This window comes from Rhea pennata, chromosome 7, assembly GCF_028389875.1.
Source record: "Rhea pennata isolate bPtePen1 chromosome 7, bPtePen1.pri, whole genome shotgun sequence".
NCBI classification, from domain to species: Eukaryota; Metazoa; Chordata; class Aves; order Rheiformes; family Rheidae; genus Rhea; species Rhea pennata.
In genome coordinates this window covers 17,668,960-17,682,838 of record NC_084669.1, presented here as the reverse complement: position 1 = coordinate 17,682,838, position 13,879 = coordinate 17,668,960, and the positions used below count along the sequence as shown (strand labels likewise).

Sequence of the window (13,879 nt, the reverse complement as noted above, 5' to 3'; positions counted from 1 at the left end):
TAAATATTTCGCACATTCTCTTCTGAGTAGAATTGTCTACTAATATTGTTAACACTTCTGCTTTCTCAGGTTATTTGTCAATGTAAATTGGTTATATCTGTTTTTACCTTATAAAATATAAATATATTTAGGTCCTTAAGAATAAAGCTGAACTTTGAAATTATTATTTCAATAGGAGACTTGTTAACAAGTTTTAAAAACAATAAAAAACATCGGAACTGCAGCAAATTAAAAACCAGTAATTCGACCTAAATAAACACTTACTCACATTTTTGAGTGCCTTAGTCTGAAAGTGCTGCAAGTCCTATCTTGCTTTTGTCTTCCTTCTAATATACTTTCCTTAAACCTGTGAGCCTCATGTTGGACATTTGAGGAATCAGTCAGTACCTTCTAGGACAAATGTGTTTGACTTCTTTAGCATTGCTTGCTTCTGCTCTATGTTAAGGTAGTACTGCGTTGGAAGATGGATGAAAAAGCTGTAAAACAAAAATCTCTGAAATCCTAAACAACTTCTTTTCTCCAGCATAAACTTTTAATATTGTTTTGTTTCAAAGTTTTTATTTAAGTGGTGAGAATTAAGTACTGATTGTACATATTTTTTTAGAGATACTGAAAAGCCTCTCTGCATAGCTGTGTTGGTGAAAGCAGTGTCTGCAAAGTAAAGACCGTCATTTTAGCAATTGTAGATGTGTATTTGCTAATTTCTTTTCTTGTTCATAGCACTTTTGACATATTGAACTTCATGCTGGAGTTTTACAAAATAAGAAATAAGCCTGCGTTAGAAAATGATTACTCTATAACAATTTTTCTTTCCTTCCTTTTGTTTTTTTCTTTTAGGACCGGAATAGGCCCTATGACACTTTTAACTTGCACTCTTTGGAAAATTCCTTAATGGATATGATAAGGACTGATCATGAGCCTCTGAAAGGTAAACACTACCCTCCCAGTGGCCCACCAATGAGTTTCGCTGATATAATGTGGAGGAATCATTTTACAGGTTAGGAATATTCATATGTCCATGCTTGCTTGGTGTTTAAACAAAAATCAGCTTTTCAGTATTGCTATAACATTTTTGCTAATGAATGAGTTAAAAGTTATATAAAACTTTTTTCCCATCTTAAGATAATGTTCTCTTCTCTAGGAGAGTAGGTTGAAGTGTCTATATGTTTATTTTAAGTGCATAGTCTAGTGACTGGCATTTCTGAAACTTCCTTTCATGTTGTGTGTTAGCAAATTGCTCAGTTGGGTCTCCTGCTGCAGTCGTCCACTTTGGAAAACGTACAGTGAAACTAGAGTCCAATCATTCTGTTCGACTTCTTGTTCAAGATTAATATTTGTTTTTGGATTGTCAGCTAATTTATGGGGTTGTAAAACAACCACTTTTATCATGCTAACTCTGTACACTTATTTCATATTTGTTTTTATAAATATGTATGGATTTGAATTTCACATAGCTAGAGGAGAGCCAGTAAGTGTTAGATTGTGTTAAGTGCTGGGAAATTTTGACTTCTTATGCTACTGGACTGTATCTGTTCCATTAGTTGCAACATTGCAGGTGAAACTATTTCTAGTACTTACCTAACACTGAATAATGAAGAACTGGGGCAGCTATTCAATTAATAATTATTCCTAATTGATCTACACACTCATCTGTGTTAATCTTTCATTGGTTAAATTTCAAAACAGGTACACAGTCTTGCTCACAGAGTTGCTAAGTATTTTCTTGTAAGGACTGAAGTTAATAATAAACCATCTATGAAGCAAGTATTGAACTACATGTTATTCCCAAACTCTAACAAATCAGGACACTAGACCCAATAGAGAAGAAATGTGCTTTTGTATGCACTTATGCATATACATCACACATACTCTTCTGATAAGAGAATTGCCTCATCTCTCTCCATCCTCATGTATATATTATATATGAAAGAACATTTCTTCTGGTTCCTGTGCCTTTTTTACCATCTTTCTGGGTATGGAGTTTTTAATGCCATTCCAAACTGGATTCTGTACTTTCAGCTTTTTTAACCTGTGCTTTTTCACTATTATCCTGAGATTTCCTATGTTACAGCCTTCACACATTCAAGTCTTTAAGCGTTACTCAGCTGTCTAAAATGGCAAGTTGATCCTGACTAAAATGGAAAGTCTGACCATAGTCCTCCAACAAAAGTGTTACCCAGAAGTTCAGAAAAATCAGGCTCTACAAAATTGAGGTTTCTACTTGATACACATTTTATATGGCTGATAATTTTCATCTGTCTGTCCAATTAAAAAAAATCCAAATTGCTGTTAGAGATTTAAGCATTCACTATGTCCCATTAACTTTATTATAATCTAGCTAAATATATTTAAATATACAAATTGAGACTTATTTTTTAAAAGCTGATTTTTCGTGTGAACTTGAGTAATAAAAAAAGAGGAAAACAAGATTAGAAGATGTGTTACTCCAGAAAAAGACTTTTAAAATCATGCCAGAGCCATTTTGCTTATACTTTTATCATCGTCTCTTAACCGTTTTTTAACGTTTCAGATCAGAATCTTAGAGACACACAAAATTGTAATAGATTTCATTCTTTAGTGGTGTTAGCTTATCCTATCAATAATTTCCAATAGTCAGCTAAGCTATTTTTATTTCACGTGTTGTAAGTGGCATATACCAGAGCTGCAGCTCAGTGTGTCATAACACCATTTTATATTGAAATTTTGTTGGTATCTCAATGCCTGTGGTAAAAATGGAGTTCTTAGTTTTGATAAAATTAATGCTTTTCAAGAATCTTTTTCCAAAAAATCTTAATATTTTCATTTCTTCTAGGTTATTAACTTATGTAGGAGACTTACTAGTCTAAAGAGATACTTGAAAGCAGTAGTAGCTGTTCTTCTGCTCAAAGAGGAAAAGCAAAGAATTGAGTATTAATTCTAAAAATTGAGTTAGTCTTTTCCATTTGCCAGTAGGACCGTTAGCTTAATTTTTTCTCTACCAAAGGTTTCTGTCACTTGCTGAATGTCGTCTTTCCAACTATGAGATTGTCTCATTCAGTGCTGCCATCAGTTTTGTCCTTTCTGCTTTGTTAGCTAGCTCGCTCCAGCTTTCTGTCCAGTAACTGTTAGAGAATTCTTGGCTGCTATTATTTCTCTCTCTCGATCTCTGCCCAGCTGTTGTTTTTCCACCGATAGAGTTAATTCCCTCCCTTGCTTTTTTTTGCCTCCTCCCTTCAACTGCAGGGCTGACTTTGTTAACCTCCAGCCCTGGCCTGACCTAGCACACTTTCCCCTCCTCCTGCGTTTGCACCATGCAGAGTGACGGGCAGTATTTGCCAGGTGGCTGTTTCAGGACAGATTCCGTCTCTCCTCCAAGAAGTGTCATCTTCCTGTGTGTTAGACAGATCTACCTTATTATTTTAACTTAATCCTTTTCAAAAAAACTATTTCTCTGCCATCTTTGATCCACTGAAATCATTCTGCAGTTGAGTTTTCTCTGTTGTCTTTTCAGAGAAAAGTGATACCTTGACTCTTCCCTTAATAGGTATAACTTTATCCTTTTCCCCTATCACAGATGGAGAAGGTTTTCATCTGCTGCCCTTCTCTGTACCTTCCTCAGATTTCACTTCATCTTGTACTATAGTCTCACTTTCTTATTTATCCCGCTCTCCGCTGGCCTTCCCCCGTACTTTATCAGCATGTTTTAGTCTATAAAAACCTTGAGAAAATGTGTGATCGACTCCGCTTGGTTTTGCTTTGTCCAGCCATTGTCACTTCTTCATTTATTTTCTCCTGCAGGCTTTTTGAATAAACTGTTTATATACTTCAGAAATTTGATGTTCAGATACACATTCCAGTCTGAATGCTTCTTGTTGAACCTGCTCTTTCTGAAATACAGTAACTTAACCTAATTTCAGAGCTAGTAATTCATCTTTGTTTTCCTTTTATAGTCAGCTATGTTTTATTTTTTCTTGAAATCTTGCTTTCTTCTGTCACCTGTGACTATGTCCTCTTTTAGTTTTTTGCAGCTTTTTCTTATATAAATAGTAGGTAGAACTACCACAAAACCCCCAAATAGTTAAACAGAGCAAACAAAAGAAGTAATGAGATGGCTTTCTCTCAAATTACTTATCTTTTTAATCATTCACCTTTTGGCAAATGAGCCTTGTTTTCTGAAACAGTTTTTGCTAGGAATGCTTACATGTCAATTGGCCTTATTAGTTTTAATACTTAATATACTATAAGTTTTTAAAGAGAGGAGACGAACAGATGAGTAGCAATGGACTCCGTTTTTGAAAATAGATGAAAAAAATTAATTCTAGCAAAAGCTATGCATGTATTTGTACCATGCAATGCATGGTACAAAGGCAGTGCAGCTATTTCAGGATAATGCCAACCTGCCACTGGGCAACAAAGTTTTCAGCAAATGCATATTTTTAGAAGTACTTTCTGTGTATTTATTCATTAGTGAAATATTGCCTGTAGTGTGTCTGAACTTAGCAGCTTCGCTTGGAGCATAGCCTTAGTGTCGCATGTGCACCTTCACATCTCAACGGATACCTGAAACAAAAAAACAAGAATTGTAGTTGTAGGACAATAGCTCTTGATTAGAATGTGAATGGAAGGGTGAACTTTAAAGATTGAGATGGTTCTTGGAAATTTTCTGTTCATTTGAGGGTAGATAAGTGGCTTGTGCTTGGCTTTGTTCTGCAGGATAGGGAAATCACAGAATGGTTGAGGTTGGAAGGGACCTCTGGAGATCATCTAGTCCAACCCCCCAGAAGAGGTATGGGGGTATGAAAGGAAGAGTCTGTCATCTTGTTTGTAGTAGTTGAAGCTTCATAGCTGCTATGAAGCTGATGTGTGATCAGATTTTCTGTCCTGTGGGCCATTGAAGTTGACAGTTTGATTCAAGGTCACTGAAGCGGGTCAGTTTTTAATTCTCTGCTTGGCTTTGGGAGGGCATGTGATTTAGTGGAGCTTTTTTTTTTTTTTTTTGGTGTTGCTTTCCAATGTGGAACAAGAGAGCCTGGAGGATTGTTGTTAGTGCAGCAGAAATGAAATGATCTTCAGTCTCACAATATTGAATTACTTGTATTGATATAGTGCTAACTCAGTCTGATTGGCGGGCTTGCTTGGTCCTCTCCACCTGGGATCATTTAGTTCTTTTTGGGTGTTTCTAGCTGTAAGAGAGAATTGATACCTGAACTCTGAGGCTTCTGGACTTAGATAAATTAACAACTTAACCCTTCTGTGCCGTAATTTATCTTGAGACCAGTCTTGGGAGAAGGTACATATCTTGCTGTAGGTTCCTCTCTTTCTGTCTTTATAGTCTGGGGATTGTGTAGCTTTACAAATTATTTTACTTTTTCAAATTTTGACCAATAAAGACTGCAAATTATTTGCTTAATAATAATTTTTTAAAATCTCTTCTTGCTCTCCTAAAACAGCTAACTTCCTTACCCCTTTTCTCTGCTATAAACATCATTTAACATTTTTTTCCCTTGTTCAGTCAATACTCGTAAATCTTTCCTCTCTCAAAGAGGAGGAAAAAAAAAGAGAAAATGTACAATAAAGGGACTGATTAAAGATTCTTCCTGTTAAAGATGAATTACTGCATATGGCCATGAGCATCTGATTGATTTGTGTGTCATTCATAACCAGGCCTACATTGCAGAAGTGTAAAAAAATTTCTAAGATGGTTTCCCTGAACTGCCTGTCTTATTCTCTATGTTGCCAATAAAATGTATCATACATTAGAAAAATATTGGAGAGACTTTTCCTTGAGCAGGGAAAGGACATACTTGCAATATTTTATGACCTGTTGGTACTTACTATGCACTGCTTCTACCAAATGCTGCTGGGAAACACTGAATTATGAAAATAACTATGGGTATATACTATTTATTACTGACTAAAGCATTTTTTTTCTTTCCTACATCAAAGTGTCTCCTGTGTATGATGTAATATGTCAGTGTTGCAATATGTTCATCAGTGTCACACTATTGCATTACAACACAGAGGCATTTGATTATATAAAATATTTTGATTAGTAGTAACTAGCAGCTGCTTTTGTTCTATTTTAAAGTAATTAAATAGAGTATTTCAGCTGTGCTAGATCATGTGCTATACACATGTGTTACTGACTGGTCATGAAACTTTAAAAAAAGTACAGTTGAGGTGGGACATAACCATTTGAAATACTTTTTAAAGTACTATTATAGTAGATAACTCTATAATATTTGTTTTTCCTTTGAAGTCAGAGTGAAAATGAACTTCATAATGTGTGAATCCCCAATCAAGCAGAAATTCTGAGTTTTTATGATGTACCAATATGTATGAGCATTTGGAGGCAACACATGTACAAGGAGAGTTTCAATAGTAGGTTTTATTAAAATTAATTTTACTGGATGTCAAACTCTAGAAGTGATACGTAATGAATTTGTGCTAATTACGGGATGCTATTTGAGTGGAGAGTACACACTTGCTGACTAAGCATTTGTTGATTCAAGATTGAGACTTTGAATACAAGTGTACAACCATTCAGAGAAAAAAAATACTGTTTACAGGGAAAATTTTGATTTTGTTTTTCAGTACTTACTATGAATGCTACTATGTAAAATCTAAGATTTGTTTTTTAAAAGCAACTAAGCTGTATTTTAGGAGGTTTGAGCACAGTGTTTGAAGATTGTATGTGAGAGAATATAGGAATACATCTAAAATAGGTGTTTATTTTTCCATCTTGATCTTCATGTGCATGGTTTTGGTCACATGCACTGAAATATTTGCACCTCTAGTGCATGGTTTTGTTCTGCTCTAGTTGTTCATATGTTTGGGGGGGGGGTGTCATTTTGTTTTTTTAAGCAAAGGTGTAAGCTTGCTGTGTGACCTGAGGAAGGTGGAGGTAAATGACCATAGCTGTGTTCCCAACCAGCAGCTGAACACAAAGGGCATGCAAACAGAACTAATGTCATCTCAGCGCTAGAAACGTGCCACCGAGACACAACTCTTTGAAGCACTTTTATTAGAAAAAGTGCACTGTAACAGCAGTTCTTAAAATCTTGATGCTCATCAGACTCCTTTCCATAAATTCACATGAAAAACAGAGTGAGTAGACAGATGTTTTTGTGCATCTATTTATGGGTAAAATTAGGCCGCCTGAGCTAATCCTTTTAAAGGAAACATACTCTATTTCCTTTGCATTTTAATCACTGCTTGCACAAGAAAATCCTCCCTTAGTCTTTGTTTCAGGACAGAATATGACTATTAAAGGATTCATTTTTTCGCCTTAAATTAAAAATGTTTACTTCAGTGAACCTGTACTATAAGCATACTCCTTAATTCTGCTGCTTACATCAAACAAGTCCTTGTCTTTGACCTGCTGAATCTGTTTTCAGGAGGATCTTTGTTTGTTTGTGGAGCTAGTGATGCAGATACCAATTTTTCCTTCTCTATTTCTGTTATTTCATTATGCTGATGAAGGCTGGCCTCACATATACCTAAAGCGCTTTTCTTCTGTTTGTCCCTTCTCTCTCCCCTCTCTTTCCTCCCAGTTTTGGGAGTTTTGAATGTTTTAATGTAAACTGCCGGTAGAAATGGTTGTTTTCATATTGGTTGATTTTTTTTTTGGGTCCCCCTCCTTTAGATTCCTCTTCCAAGTACTTTTTAAGTAGAGCTAGATTTCCTTTTATATTCAACAAGTCTTGCTGTTAAAATACTAGTATTTTGAAAAGGTAACTGTTTTCAAGCTAAAAGAAATGTTACTTAAAGATATATAAGACCTTTGTGTTTTATTGGAGCAACATAATTTGCTTATGAAGAATACATTTCATGGTAATGTATATATTATTGTATATATATCATTTTATAGATTGATTTCTCTACTGATTGATGACATTTGTTTACTCAATGATAGGAAGAAGTTAGTATCAGCAAGCTTTATTACTGATTTTCATAACTGATGATTAGACACTTCTGTTCACATTGCAACAATATGTATTTGCACAGTTAAAATATATACTATGTAAGCACAATAGATGTCAGTTGCTTCCTTCTGACAAATACAATAGTATTTTTGTTCTGCTGAGTGTGTTAATTTGTAAAAGACATGGACTTCAAACTAGTGTTTGTACACCTTAAACACTAAAACTTCTTCATAGAATTATTACTTTTTTTATAAATCTCCAATCATTCATTACGGAAATACTAACAGACTCTTACTTATGATTTGTTGAAATTGTTTTGGGCCTGTACATTGAAGGAGTGTGGCATCAGTGCGACGTGTCTATTTTTATTTTTGGGGAAAGAAAAGAGAGGGAATTATTTGTGGTCTGCTTGGGTAAAAACGATTTAAACTGTTATACTTCACCTGCTTTTTGGCCATTTGCGAGCCGTAGAGCAGAGACTCATTGTTGAGCAAATAACGTTTACTGGGCTGTAAACTGGAGACTCTGTTTCAGATATCTGAGGGATGTTTAAGGGAAGGGTGCCCATACTTTGATTTTTTGCACTTTGCATGTCTAAACTTCATTCTATAACACACTCACTTCCTGTTCTCCAAGTAACTATGGCAGTTTTGTAATGACTTTTGTTGGCACCAACTTTGAAATCTCTTCTATCATACGATAAGAATTGTAAAATACTTATTATGCAGATAAGGAAAGGACGTGTAGTTGACCTAGTCCTGTTGCCAGTTTCATCTGACCTTGCTGTTGGAATCTCTAGTCTTAACCTTTAACTGGTATCAACAATGATCTCAAGAACTGCGTGAGAGGAAATTCTTGTTCCAGTAAGTTCAGACAGGTCAACAGCAGAAACTAGCTTTGCTCTTTTCTGGCAAAAGTTATGCCAAATACCAGTTGCTGTGTTAATATAAATGGAATACTGGCATCAAAATGATGCAAATAGTTAGCTATAAGCTTAAAAAACCTTGACTGAATGAGTGTTGATGTCCAGCTTAGGATTTCACAAGTTAAACAAAATAGACAAAAAGGGGGGGGGGGGGGGAACTCCACACATAATGCACTTAAGAAGACAAGATGGGTACTGTTCAGAAGTCTCTTAAAGCAGAAGTGTTTCTTACAGATCTGGAACTGATCGATGATTAGTGTTTCCAAGTTGCATTTCACAAGGAAAAATAATAGTAATACCAGCACAAAAATACAATGATAAAATCAAAGATCAGTTTTACAGACAGTTGAAAACAGGACACTAAAAAGAGAGGATCTTAAAGTCGAGATTAACAGGACTGCTGTAGGCAAGCATGGCACTGAACACTGTCAAAAACCACGATAGTGGCAAACTTGTGCGTGATATCCAGGACTGTCGTTTTTGGAACTACATTCTTTCTGAACAATATTTGTGTAACTAACTACTTATTGTGTAAATAATTTTATCCAGACTTTTTTTAAAAAATTACTTATTTGTCAAAGATTTAATAACAATGTTCAAATGTGGGGAAAATAAACTTCCTCAAGTTGCTGGAAAAATTTAAAAATTATTTCAGAATCATGGCACTTTTCTACAAAGAAAGGGATGAGTTCAAATTGCAATTCTTATACACACAATAACAAGCATCAGTCACAGAGGTATGCCTGCTCAATAAACTTTCTTTAGAGATATTTGGAACAGTGTAAAAGAAATGCATGTGGCAAAGCTAAAGAAAGATGTGTTTTAACGTGGCACATGTGTTGTCTTGACTTTGAAAATAGGAAAAAAAAATAGGAATATTCACTGTAAAACTCGTAGGCCAAGACAATACAGACAATTATTCTTTCATGTCTCTCAATGTTACTTGTGTGTCAGTAAAGTATATGATTAAGTCTGGAATCAAGGTGTATTGTGTTCGGGCCTAATCTATAGTTTATGATTTATCAAAGTGGAACCGAATAAGGACACACAGTCTTTTCTATTTATCATTGTTATTGATATTTTGTTAGGAGCAAGGAAAACTTGTATGACAGGAGTACCTTGTGGTTAGATAGGTTAGGTTTAGTTTGTTCTGGTAACACAGCACTTTTTCAACCCGTATGCAAACAAATGCTGAGCTACTGCATAGAACAGAGGGAACAAATCAACTAAGGAACCTAAAACTCCTTGCTTCAAATACTTGAAGCTTGAGTAGACAAAGGAAGGTAAAATGCAAGTGACTTATCATGCAACTCATGTAAAATATCTAGAAGAGTAACTTATCTGATTTGGGAAGGCAAAAAATGTGTTCACTATCTTAACTGTATTTACTCACTGAGAATTAAATTTATTTTCTGTTGAAAGCGTTTCCACCTGTCTTAAGTGACAACTGTAAATTGACCAAAATTATAAACAGAGCTCTGAAATGACTTTGAAAACTAATGCATTAGGAAAATAGTAGCTATAAATTCATTTCATTCTTCTAAATTGATATCCTGTTACTTCTGACAGAATTCAGAAAAAACACGTTTACAACTCTATGTGCTTAGAGCACCTGAGATATCTTCTAAGAACGAAATTAGAGTGTCTGCCATGGCAAGCATGGTATTGGGCGTGTAGCACCTAGCAAAATCTATCCTATGCCCCTAGGAGAGAGAATTCAAGGAATGTGATGACCTAAGAATCATGCAGAGAGCAGTCTGGGTTATAGAAAAATGATTGAACCCTTGTCTGAAATGCTTAAAGAGGAGAAGTATGCAACTAGGTTCAATTTTTTTTCTTCTTTTTGAACTAGCAGTTGAAAAGACTTAAGCTGCAACAAAAACTCTTAATCTTTAACATAAGTACAGTAATAAGTGTGTTATAAAAATATATAATTGAAAATATGTTTTGTAGACAGTTATGAAACCAAGACAAGCAAACTGAAAATGGCAGATGTACACTGAATACAAATACTAGGGACATTGTTATTGGAAGGATTCCTATTTATGACTTCAGTGAACTGCTGAGGTCTGTAACTTCTCTGCTTTAACTTATATGCCTTTTTGCTTATTGTGCTTAAGGTTCTTGAAGAGCAGAAATTTTATCCAGAGATTTCATATTAAAGCTATAACTGGAAATATGTCTAGGTCATATATATGTGCTTTTCCCTTAGAATGATTGTTTTACAATGGTCATGTCTGTGTTTAACCCAAATACTTTTTTCAAAGCACATGCTTCTAACTGCATTTTAAAGTTTTATGCTGCACCTTTATATAAATTAATTTTAATTTCATGCTCTCTACTTGCTCCTTTAGATAATTAGGCATTTCTGTCATCTGCATATGGCTTGTTTTTTCAATTGACTAATTTGTAAAGTATTCAAATGATGTGTTTAATATGAAAGGCCATATAAAAAGGTAACTAAATCTCTTATGATTGGTGCATCACCAGCCTGTTTGAATGCTTTTAATACAAGTATGTTTTGATAGTATTTCGTTAGTTTGTTGCAATGGAATTGAAGGTTCTCTGAAGACACACAGAATTATCCTGCACTATTGCTTAGCTCATAAGAAACATGTCCTGCTTGTGCTGCTCTGTATTTTCTGTTCCTCTTAAAAGATAGCTGACAAGAACAGTTTAAAAATAGCAGGCCAAGGGCAGGTGATAAAATGTCATGCAAGCAGCACCTGGCTCAGTGACTGCCTGGAGGGAGAAAAAACCCAAGCCCAGATGCCACAGATACGGTTCTATTTCTGTAGCTGGTCAAACAGCAGAATTTCAGCTTCAGCAAAGAAAGAGAGAAGAGGCATTCATATTCATATTTTACTCTATTTTTTCATAGCAATCTTTTCTATTACAAGTATTACTTTATAAGTATAGGTTATTATATATGCTCAGTCTCTAAAAGTACTGGTAACCTCATGCTCACTAATATACTGTTAAACAAGGGGAACTGCTGTCAATCTGACAAGACTTCTGGGATGTTTAGCACAGGCATATGCTAACTGAAATAACTGCAGTTTTAATGGTTCGACAGTGTCAGATTAATGTGAAAATATATTGTGATCTATAGGCAATTATGTCTGTAACTGGGAATTTTGAAATACTTAATGAAGATGATCTAAGAAGTTTTGTCTAAGGAGTTGGAAACTAAAATGGAAATTTTATTTGCTTTTCTTCTCCCCTTGCCCTGTTTTCTGGAGGTGCTCTTTCCTTCATTGCACTCTTACTATAGGGGCACTTTTTTCTAAAGGAATGAGAAATTTATCATATAAAGAAAATACGTTAGCTTTTTAAAGCTGCTTGTGACTTTGTTTCAGAAGTGTCCTGAAACTACCTGTTACATCTGCTCAGAAAGAGTATTAATTACAGCACAACAGTCTCTGTGACTTCAAGTCAGAGGCCTTCTTCAAGTAGAAGGCTTTAATTTCTTGGTAGGAACTAAAAATACTGGAGGAGAAGAAACTAGAAGATTGGCCTCAGTTCCATTCTGTGAAAGCATATTTGTTAATACTTGGTTTGGTAGATGTAGGGAAGGGAATTTGCACTGGAGAAACTTACTGGTTATATTGTTTCTTTAGTAGAGCCAGTGGATCTTGAGCTTCCAGGTTGGAGTGCCCATGTATTAAAAAAAGCAAGCCTTCTGCTTCCTTAGCACCCAAACTCAACAGCAAATCTAATAATAGAAACAGTATATGAAATGGACTACTACACTTGGAAGTAGCTTAAATAAATAAAGGAAATAATTTTTAAGTGGCCATAATGATCACTTTTTAATCCTTTTCCAAGCAAGGACTAACATTAATTACAACTTTCAATTTGTGTATGTGTGTGGGGAGCTTAAATAAGAAATTCCTAGTTTCCTCAGGGTATGTTTCTTCAGCTTCAGTATCTAAGAAACTAAGACTAATCTGAACAGTTGTAGAATTAGCTAGCTTCTTGCTTTGAAAGTGAGCTGATTTTTGTGGGCTAAGTCTCCTTTCAAACAAAGTAACTGTGTGTGAATTTCTTCCCATTTCCAGTTCCTGAAGTCACCAGAGTGCTTCTCAGCCAACTTTTCAACAGTTAAATCTCACCTGAGAAAACTGGCGCTATTTTTGGCATCTCTCTAGATCCTGGGAAACAGATGTCAGACCCACAGAACTTATTTCAATTTCATGGAGAACCTTTTTTATATTATAGTCTCATGTTAGGGGTCAGGAATAAATATTCCTAGACCCATGTGTACTTTTTCAAAGTACATGTAAGTGTCTGTACTCAATCAGGCCAAACTCCCTCCAGCCCAATACCTTGTCTCAAATTGTGATAGCAGCTTCTTAAGGATAAATATAAAAATGGGGTAAGCACTCTTTATCTCCAGTGATCTATAACTCAAGGGCTTCCGGTGTCAGAGGCAGTATAGAAAATAGAGATTTATTGTTACCGTTACAATTATGTGTACTCTTTAATGCTATATTCTTTATTTGAAGCTTAAAATAAATAGCAAAACAGCAGCAAGCAGAATGTTGAGCTATAAAGCCTTATTTTGAGAGGGTATCCATACTATTTTCCTAGTACAAATTAAAAAGATGTACTAAAAATATTTATTTTATTGTATATTTTGTGGGTTTTATCAGTACTTTACATAATATAAAAGCTACTACAGTGTTAAGTATCTTAAATGTGTGCTCGTGGGATGTTATCTTTTATAGATGGACGTTTCAGCAATCCTGACTGTTCATCTCTTTTGGCAATCTTTATCTCATGAATTTAATGAAATAAAAATATTAAAAACAACTTTTGTTTACATTCCAGGGCGTATGGGAATAAACTTCCATCATCCAGGAACAGATAATATTATGGCTCTTAATAGTAAGTAGTTAATATCTAATGACTAATATTGTCATATTAAATATTTTTTCCTCACGTATATATGTGTATGTAGTTGTACTATCAAAATAATCTGTATAAATAGTTGAATTGAAGTTTATGTACACGATCTTAAAATAACTTTCATAAGTGATCTCGGATT

At 34.9% G+C, this 13,879-nt stretch overlaps 1 protein-coding gene across 6 annotated transcripts in view; it reads left to right on the top strand.

Annotated features, from left to right (window-relative positions):
* The window catches only part of CPEB3 (cytoplasmic polyadenylation element binding protein 3), a 91,948-nt gene that overhangs the window by 26,842 nt on the left and 51,227 nt on the right, over nt 1–13,879 (top strand). For 4 of the 6 annotated variants that reach the window (XM_062580067.1, XM_062580070.1, XM_062580066.1 and 1 more), the window contains 2 exons: nt 838–997; nt 13,663–13,719. In XM_062580067.1, coding sequence (XP_062436051.1) covers nt 838–997; nt 13,663–13,719 — 217 coding nt within the window. The remainder of the gene's footprint in view (nt 1–837; nt 998–13,662; nt 13,720–13,879) is intronic. The other 2 variants (XM_062580069.1, XM_062580068.1) reach the window with 2 other exon arrangements.